The sequence below is a fragment of the Galeopterus variegatus genome, unplaced genomic scaffold, assembly GCF_000696425.1.
Source record: "Galeopterus variegatus unplaced genomic scaffold, G_variegatus-3.0.2 Scaffold13563, whole genome shotgun sequence".
Lineage (NCBI taxonomy): Eukaryota > Metazoa > Chordata > Mammalia > Dermoptera > Cynocephalidae > Galeopterus > Galeopterus variegatus.
This window is the reverse complement of record NW_007739674.1, coordinates 2,572-12,321: the sequence shown is the minus strand read 5'-3', so window position 1 is coordinate 12,321 and position 9,750 is coordinate 2,572. Positions and strand designations below refer to the sequence as shown.

Below are 9,750 nucleotides of genomic sequence, written 5' to 3'. Positions count from 1 at the left end.
CTTGGAGAATGTTCCATGTGCTGATGTGGAGGATGTATATTATGTAGTTGTTTGATGAAATATTCTGTAGATGTCTGCCAAGATCAATTTGTCTAACGTATAGTTTAGATTCTGTGTTTCTCTGTTGGTTTGTTGCCTAGATGATCTGCACAATGTTGAGAGATGGGTGATGAAGTCCTAAACTATTATTGTATTGGGGTCTATGTCCCTTTTCAGGTCTAATAGTGTTTGCTTTATATCTGGGTGATCCAATGTTGGGTATGTGTATGTTTATGATTGTTATATCCTCTTGCTGGATAGATCCCTTTATAATTGTATAATGACCTTCTTTTTCTCTTTTTATAGTTTTTGGTTTAAAGAATATTTTATCTGACATAAAAAAGGCTACTCCTGATCATTTTTTGGTTTCCATTTCCATGGTATATCATTTTCCATCCCTTCATAATTAGTCTGTGTGGGTCTTTACAGGTGCAGTGAGTTTCTTAAAGGCAGCAGATAGTTGGGTCTAGTTTTTAATCCCTTCAGCCATTCTAAGTCTTTTGAGGGGAGAATTCAATCCATTTATATGTAGGGTTGTTATCAAAAGTATTGTTTTATGCCTGGCATTTCATTGATTTTCATATGGCTATTTTAAATATCTTCTGCTCCTTTCTTTCTCTTATTGTTTGTCTTTGGTGCTTGTGGATTTTTTGAGATACAGTTTCTTTTTCTTATTTGCATATCTGCTCTCCCAGTGGATTTTGTTCTTTCTCATTGTATTCATGGTGACAATTATTGTTTTTCTGATTCCAGTTGCAGGACTCCCTTGAGGATTTCTTTCAGGGCTAGTCGTGTGGTGGTAAATTCCAGCAACTTTTGTTTTTCTGGGAAAAACATTATTTCTCTTTCATTTCTGAAGGATATGCTTGCTGGGTATTATATTCCTGGATGGCAGTTTTTTTCTTTTAGTGCTTTGAATATATCATCCCATTCTCCTCTTGCTTGCAAAGTTTTTCTGAAAAATCTGCTGTTATTCTGATGGGGATTCCCTTATAGGTGACTTGACACTTGGCTGTTTTTGGATTCTTTCTTTGTCTTTGACTTTTGACAGCTTGGCTACATGTTTCTTGATGAAGACCTTCTTAGGTTGAATCTGTTTGGAGATCTTTGGGCCTCCAGGATCTGGAAGTCCATAACTCTCCCAATACCTAGGAATTTTTTTTCTCCTATTAGTTCATTGAATATGTTTTCAATGCCTTTTTCTTCCTTCTCCCCTTTGGAACACCCATGATTTAGATGTTTGCATGCTTAAGAACTATCAGACATGATAGTTCTCATAGATTGGTTTCATTTTTAACATTTTTTTTGTCTGTTTGGGTTATTTCAAAAAGACTGTCTTTGAGATCAGAAATTGTGTCTTTTGCTTGCTGTAGCCTGCTGCTTACACTCTTGATTGTATTTTTTATTTTTTTGAATGAATTCAGTCCCAGGAATTCTGCAATATTCATTTTTTAGTTATTTATCTCTTTGAAAATTTCCTCCTTCATATCTTGGATTGTTTTTCTTATTTTGTTGTGTCATCTCTGTAAGTCTTGCATTTCAATCAGGTTCCTAAAGATTGTTGCTTGGAATTCCTTTCTGGTCATTTCAAAGGTGTCCTGCTGTTTGGGGCCTGGTACTTAGGAATTATTATATTCCTTTGGTTGTGTCATATATTTTTGTTTTTTCATATTTGTAGTATCTCTATGTTGATGTCTCATCATCTGGTGGAGCATTTGCTTTTTCTGTTACTCTGGAGTGGCTTTTGAGGAGAGATACTCCTTCTCATGATGTGTTTTATATTGACTGTTGGTCAGGGTGTTTTAATTTTGGTTCTCAGTAGACATGGTAGTGTAGTCTCCATGTGGTTACTTGAACCATATTTAATGTCAGAGTTGCCTGTGAGTGCCTCTGTGGCCTAGGCACTGGGGCACTCAGTGGTTCCTTGCTGAAGTGAGTGACACTCATTGAGGATATAGGCTAGATCTCAAGTTCTTGGGAGAAGTACCTAGGTGCCCTGTTAATCTTTGGCTTAACTGGGTGAACCTGGGTGTATTTGCTGGCACCCTGGCTGGTGTCCTGTGACCCTGATAGGTGCAATTGGGTGCACTGAAGCTCCTCAGCTTAAATGGGTGACCCTGGGCTGGGATTCTCTCTCCCTGTCCTATAGGCAGAGGCTCTTCCTTGGCTCTTTCTTCTTCTGGTTGGAAAATGGAGTGGTGGTGGCTAGGTATTTCCTTTCATACTCTGTACTTGAATTTCTGTTCTCACCAGAGGATCCACACTTGTCCCTCCCTGGGTCAATGCAGTGTGTGGGCTGTGAGAATAAATCTCACCCTTGGGTGCATGACTGAGGGGCAGTGGATTTTTCTCCGTGGTGGGACATTGGGTTGAGGAGCTGCACTTGTTCGCCTATTTCTGGCAGCTCCACACATGGCTCTCTCTGGGTCAATGCAGTTGTGTGAACTTCATGAGTAGTTCCCAACACTGGGTGCATGGGGCTGTGCTTGCTCACAGCTTTCCTCGTTACTCCTGCCTGGTAAAACAGGAACACCTGGATCAGGGTGAGATGGAGCTGGTGGCACCTGGGCTGGTTGTTGGTAGGGAGTGGGACAGACTGCTGTGTAGAGACAGATGGCAGCAGCCACAGTGCACCAGGGTCAGGTGATGCCAGCTATGGTGATGGTGGCGGTGGTCACCTCTCATCTGCCATCTTGCCTTCTTCCTGGAGCAGTGTGAGCATTATAACATTCTAATTTTGTCTGTGTACTTATTTACTAGTGAGTTTTACACCTTCAAATATTTTCTTGTTATGCTTTATTGTCATCTTTCAGATAGAATAACTCCCTTTAGCATTCCTTGTAAAGCAGATTTAGTGTTGATGAATTCCCTTAGCTTTTGTTTTCCTAGGAAATACTTTATGTCTCTGATGGAGTTTGGATATGTTGTCCCCTCCAAAACTCATGTGGAAATTTGATCTCCAGTGTGGCAGTGTTGGAAACTGATTGAGTCATGGGGGTGGATCCCTCATGAATGGATTAATGCTCTTCCTGGGGGGGGGAGTAATGAGTGAGTTCTTGCTCTATTAGTTCCTGCAAGAGCTTGTTGTTTATAGGACCCTGGCACCTCCTCTCTCGTGCGCACTTCCGCTCTCTTGCTTCCTCTCACCATGTGATCGCTCATACCTGCCGGCTGCTTGCCACTTTCCGCCTAGGCCTGTGTAGAAGCAGCCTGAGGCCTGTGCCAGATGCAGCTGTCCCAGAATCATAAGCCAAATAAACCTCTTTTCCTTATAAATTACCCAGTCTCATGTATTTCTGTTATAACAACACAAACGGACTAAAACAGTCTCCTCCATATTTGAAGGTTTGTTTTGTTGGATACAGAATTCCTGGTGGGCAGTTTTTTTCTGTTAGCACTTTATCATCCCACTCCTTTCTGTCCTGTAGGATTTCTGCTGAGGCATCTGCTGAGAGCCATATTAGGACTACTTTGAATGTTATGTGTTTATTTTCTCTTGTTGCTTTCAGTATTTACTCTTTGTCTTTGGTTTTTGATAGTTTGATGATAATGTGCCTTGAGGAATTTCTCTTTAGCTTAAATTTTTTTGGTTACCTTTGAGCTTCCTGAACCTTAACACTGTCATTTTTCTCCATAGTTGGGTAATTTTCAGCTATTATTCCCTTAAATGTGATTTCTAGGGCTTTTCCTCTCTTGTCTTCTTTGGGTACATCAGTTACACAGAGGTTCTTTCACTTGATGGTGTCCCATAATTTCTGCAGGCCCATTTTATCTTTTCTTATTTATTTACTTATTTTTTTTGTTCCTCTGATTGGGTAGCTCACTGATTCTTTCCTCTGATCAAGTTTGCTGCTGAAGCTTTCTATCAAGTTTTTCAGTTCAGATAATATGTTCTTTACTTCTTGTAATTCTACTTGTTTTTTAAAATATTGATTCTATTTCTTTTTCTAGTTCTTTGTTCTGCTCTTGTATTGTCTTCCAAATATCATTTAATTTTCTTCTTGTATTTTCTCATGACTCCTTGAAAAATTTTAAGAGGGTATTCTAAATTCTTTGTTAGAAATTTCATAAATATGCCATTCTTCTGGGTCCATTGCTGGCACTTTGTTGGTTCCTTTTGGTGGTGTTGTCATATATCTTTGTTCTTTCTTGATCTTTGTATTTTTAGGTTGATGCCTGTGCATTTGAGGAGATGGCTTTCTTTACCAGCTTTTTTGGGTGTTCTTTGGTGGCACTGGACCTTTATTGCTTAGTGTCAAATCTTTATCTCTATCTTAAAGTTAATTTCCATTCTGTGGCATAGTTATAGCAACTGCAACTACTTAAATACTGCACCAGAACAAACTTGTCTTGCCATTATTTCCGAGGTTGGAGAAGACCTATTGTGGAGGCCAAAAGTTGAATGTTGTGGCTAAGCCAAATTGCTGCCTTGACAATATTTCACAACCTGAGGAAGACTTACTTGTGCAAATTTAATTGTTGGCCTTCCAGTCACTTCTGGGTCATGATAACACTCCACAGGAGCAACTAGACTATGTGGAAAATCTGGCCTGGGAATGAGTATTACCCACGGATTGTGTCTACCACAACACTGTGGCACCAACCCATCTCTACTGTGTGGTGCCCGTGCTGGTTGGGATGCACGTCAACTGCCAGTATCAGATTTTAGTGCACCCCGCCAATACCACAACTCAAGGTGTCCCCCTCCCCCTGACATGCCAAATGTTTGCTATGGGGCAGGCCCTCAATGAGACCCCATGAAGACTCACAGACCACTGGGAAGATTGAACATCCACCTCTTACTCTCTTCTCTCACCTCTGAGACTGTAGGTCCAGTGGCCTTCTCAGTGTATGTTGCTGTGCTGGCTTTGGGAGGGGGTGGATAGAGTGCTCTGAAGTAATCCTTTCCTTCCTCCAATTCTGGCCCCTTCCCACCTATTCAGGTGCAGGGGAACTTCATAAACAGCTATGCTGGCTTGAGAGATGGGATGGGACATTTTGAAGTGATCTTTGTTCCCAGTGGTCACAGCACATTTCTCCTCTGAAGGTTTCAAGTACCTTCAGAAGAACAGCTCTGCATCAGCTTTGCAGACTCCAGGAAGCTTCTCTGTGCACTGTGCCATGCCAGCTTGGAGTAGCAGCTGCGACTGTTTAAAGTGATTCTTCCACCCACCTGCCATGGCTTTTCACACATTTGTGGGCTCAAAAAGCCTCTCTACTTCCTCCCCAGAGTTCTGGTGATTTCAGAATGGCAGTTTTATGCTTTAATAGTTGCTAGCTGATTTCTTGTGTTGGGGAGCAAAGCTGGGTATTGTCTACTCTGCCGTCTTAGTGATGCCACTCTTTGCCTTGAGTCATCTTGAAGAAAATCCTGAAGTTGTCTACACGTCAATGCACAGTGTTCTTAAAACAAAGAATATATTAGATGAGTGAATCATTAGAAGAAGGAGTTTGAGGAAAGGAATCAGAAGTGGACCACAATAAGAAAGTGCTAGTGGGAGGTTCTTGCAGGGGATCCACAAAGAACTCAAATCATCTTTAAGGAAAAAGGTCCTAAGCCATACCAACAGGGCACTGACACCAGATCAGTAATGCATCCTGTAAAACAGTTTTCTTTCTCTCATTCCCTACATCCCATGGTCATAACTTGAAGATAAACATGAGCTAGTGTGCTCTAGGAGAGGTAGAGCTAGAAAATGAAAAAAAAAAAAAAAAAAAAAGCCATACGTCTTCATTGCATGCCTGTAAGGCTGAATCAGGGACTAGGCTATGTGAATGAGTGGGGTCCAAGAAGGAGGCAGAATCAAGGGGAGAAACTTTGAATCAAATTTGAGAGAGAGATTTTTATTTTTTACTTATTTTTATTTTTTCATAGTATTATCTTTTTATTTTTTATTATGAATATTCATGAGATACAAATTACCAGAAATTGCTTTTGTACCCAGTGTCCACACGCAATTGTCCCACAACCACCCTCCCCTTCCCCCAAGTTGAGTTTAGTTGAGTGAGAGGGGTTTGACATTCTAAAGTTGCTTGTCCCGACCCGTGGGATATTCAACGCAGACCCTGGAGGGGGGAGTGGGAATTGGATGGGACAAGAGATGCGAGAAATGGAGACAAGACAGTATTCTGATCGTCTAGTTTATTAGCCAGAAGGTCACAGTTTATATAGACAGCAGGAGGGAATCAGCAGATAAGGAAGTATGCAGATGGTTTACTGAGAAAACCACAGGACGGGTTGTTCCGGTAAATGGAAAATTCCCGTTATCTATGGCAAGTTGCAAAGTTACCTACACCCATAGTGCACAGGAGGAGGAGGGACAAAAGATGACAGCAAACAAGGCTCTGAGGCCTCGAGGCAATAGTTGGGTGGGCTCTTTGGCTCCGGACAGGCAGGCAGCCGGGCTCTAAAGGCTCCAGACAGTTGCTCATTCAACTTATTCTTTGGGGAGAAGGAGCTGAATATGAAAATTATGTCCTTTGGATTCTTAGAGTATGTTACATGACAGTTCTGATGAGCTGCTGCTTATTATATCGTGGGCCTCTTTATGAAGTGCCCTGCTCTCATTCCGGAATCCTTCCTTGAGAAGTCGTTCTTGTTCCTAAAAGAGAAAGTGGAGACTAAACTAATAAAGATTAACATATTTCTCATATTTGCTAAATTAGTTACCCTTTTGGTATTTACATTAATCCCTCAAGAGGTTTTGGCACTTGTTCTTGAAATCCATTCTTCCCATGACTTCCATTATATCACCCTTTCCTGAATCTTCTATTCCTCACCATAATTTTTATGGGCTTTCTTTACCCTTCAGAAATACCATCATCTTACAGTTCCTAGAAAATTGGTGACCTAGAATTCTATTCTTGGGTCCATTCACCCACATGGAACACAGTCTTTTTGGAAAAACCACCAATGGTTTTTTTTTTTTTGCTTCATCTCTGGTCTACGTAAGTGTGGACTCTCAAATATATATCTAGGAATGTTAACTCTATGTGTCAACTTGATTAGATTAAGGAATATCTAGAAACCAGGTAAAGTTATCTTTTTAGGTGTGTCCATGAGGGTGTTTCCAGAAGAGATTAGCATGTGAACCTGAGTAGACTAGGTGGTAAAGATCCACTCTCAATATTGGCAGTAACCATCTAATTTGTTGGGGGCCCAGAGAGAATAAAAACAAAGGAAAAGGTGAGAATCACTCTCTCTACAGAGATACACTCTGCTCTCCTGTCCATGGACATCAGAACTTAAGTCCAGGACTTACACCAATGGCACCACTGGCTTCTCTGGTTCTGAGCCTTCAGACTTGTACTGAACCATGCCACCAGCATCCAGTTTTCAGATGGCTTATCGTGGGACTCCTCAGCCTTCACAACTGTGTGAGCCAATTCCCCTAATAAATCCCCTCTCATATATTTATATACATATCCTATTTGTTTTGTCTCTCTGGAGAAACCTGACGAATACAAGGAAGATATGAATGATGGGTGAAATCCAACAAGAAGTTTATTACATAATTCAGAATCATGGCAGGAAGATGTTCAATCAGTGAATTTAGGACAAGTCTGAAAAATTTTGGTGGCAGAGGAAACAAATTAAGTTGATGAGATCATGGCCTGCAGTGGCCCATGATACACTTCTGGACTCAACACTGATGAGTAGAGCCTGGAGAACAGGAAGGTTCTGGCAACATGGACATTTAACCAGTGTGCTTAAGTGAGTAGATGGTTAGGGAGTCTTCCTACTCATTAGGGTGTTTCCAGAGATAAAGTCATACCAGGTATGGCAGAAACAGCATCGCTGTGAATTTCACTCAGTAGGAAAGATAGGCCAGATAGTTTACTGTGCAGTCTGATGCAGAAAATTACTTAAGTCTCATGAAACTACAATTTCCTCATTTAGCAAATGAGAAAATAAATAATAATTCTTGTACCAATAGATGAGGGTTTGATCACAGAATGCCTCTAAAACAGTGTGCAGTGCCTAACAAGCAATAACTACTGTTTAATAGTGATATAATAATGAAGTATTCCATGGGATTATCCCCAAAGTAACCAGTCTTTAGTAACCAGAGGTGGCCAGAAGTAAAACAGTAAGGGAATGCAAAGGGTAGTAGAGTGTCTGCACTAGAACATTCCTTTTGGGGGGCATTAGGTTCTCACTCTTACACTTTCTTCTTTATTTGGGGCACTGGAAGAGAAATTGAGATGACAATTGAATACCTGAAGTTTGAGAGTGAGGGTCCTCTCTTGCTCTGCCATTAACTGGGCCCTGTCCTGCTCCATCTTCTCAATCAATTGTTTCACATGTTCCTGATAACTCTTTTCTTTCTGTTCCATCATCTGCTCATTCTTCTTTTCGATTTCCTTCAACATTTTTTTTACAGCTTCTGCAGATTCAGCCTTTACACGCTCCACTGAGGAAGAAAAATAAGCAGGGAAATATGAAGATTAAATTGTACATGTTGCTTTTGCCTTCAACCCTTTTTGTCTTATTCTTATATAGTTAAGAAAATTTCTAGTGATCATTTTTGCACTGGATAAACAGAAGACAGATGACCGTACATACCAGATAAGAAAAAACTACCACAGAAGTAGAAATGATACTTGCTATTCTTTCCCCACAATAATGATTCCAGGCGGACCGGTATTGCTAATTAACATTTCCAGGGCTTTCCACCTCTCTAGAGTGTTCTCAGTTGTTCTCACCTTCGATCTCTCTTTCCTTTTTTGTGAGTGACTGATCAGTCTGCAGAAGTGAATCAGCCACATCCTCCTTGGACTTCAAGTATTTATTCAGCATCTCTTCTGCCTAGTTACACAGAGGATGTTAGATCTAGGAAATAGAGCCCATGAATTAAAGTAAAACTCTGTAATTCACCTGACATTTCAATTTAATTTAACTGCCCATGTAACAAGTCACTCTATAACTCAGATAGCATTTTAAATTTAATAGGTATAAAACCCAATTCTGAATCCCCTCTCAAACCTGTTCCTTCCAAGTTACATCAATTTTAGTAATTACTTACTCTGTTCATCTAACTGTATCATTGATATCTCTTTTCTCTTATACATCTCATATACAACCATCAGCTAATTGTGTTGGCTTTAGCTTCAGAGTATAACCAGAACCCATCACAGAGTAATTTTTGTTACTGTGGCAGTGACTGTTAGAGTCATTGTAAGCTCTATTCTCCCTTTGTACTTTGCAATAGAACAATGATTTTTTCCCCAGCTGGGCACATGGCAGATCATGATAAAATACTGTATTTTCTATTCAACGCCTTTTGTAGCTGGGGTGCCCACATGATTAAATTGTCCAATAACATGCAACTGGAAGTGTTATATGGTACTTCATGGAAATCTTTTGAAGGGAGTTGACTCACAGCCCTTTTATAATCTTCTGTTTTCCCCTCTTTTTTTCTATTTACAATGTGAAACTAAAGGATGAAACTCTAACAGTCATCTTAGAGCATAAATTGACCTTGAAGAGGGAGACCACGTGCTGACGTGCTGGAGCAGAACAAGGGAAGGGCCTGGGACAGAGATGAATGTGGGGTCATCACAGCAGCACTGGGTTCCCTCTGCCTGACTTCTCGTATACAAGAAAGGAAAACAACTTTTGTCTTTGTTAAGCCACTGCTGTTTTTCATTTTAAAGAATGTATAGCCAATCCTCATGCAAACTGATCTAACCTGAGTATTGCAGCATGGA

At 40.5% G+C, this 9,750-nt stretch overlaps 1 protein-coding gene across 1 annotated transcript; it reads right to left on the bottom strand.

Moving 5' to 3' along the window:
- Positions 1 to 6,373: 6,373 nt before the first annotated feature.
- On the bottom strand, positions 6,374 to 8,942 carry LOC103581637 (interferon-induced guanylate-binding protein 2-like). The gene is made up of 3 exons (XM_008563416.1): positions 8,746 to 8,942; positions 8,260 to 8,453; positions 6,374 to 6,641 (listed from the first exon to the last, which is right to left on the bottom strand). The coding sequence occupies exons 1-3, from the start codon at positions 8,837 to 8,839 to the stop codon at positions 6,528 to 6,530; spliced, it is 402 nt and encodes a 133-aa protein (XP_008561638.1). The 5' UTR covers positions 8,840 to 8,942; the 3' UTR covers positions 6,374 to 6,527.
- Between the last annotated feature and the right edge of the window lie 808 nt (positions 8,943 to 9,750).

Coding starts and splice junctions, on each gene's coding strand:
- LOC103581637 (XM_008563416.1), bottom strand. CDS start 8,839: ATGCTGAATAAATACTTGAAGTCCAAGGAGGATGTGGCTGATTCACTT. Junction 8,454..8,745: donor AAAGGAAAGAGAGATCGAAG/GTGAGAACAACT, acceptor TTTCTTCCTCAG/TGGAGCGTGTAAAGGCTGAA. Junction 6,642..8,259: donor CCCTCACTCTCAAACTTCAG/GTATTCAATTGT, acceptor TTTCTCTTTTAG/GAACAAGAACGACTTCTCAA.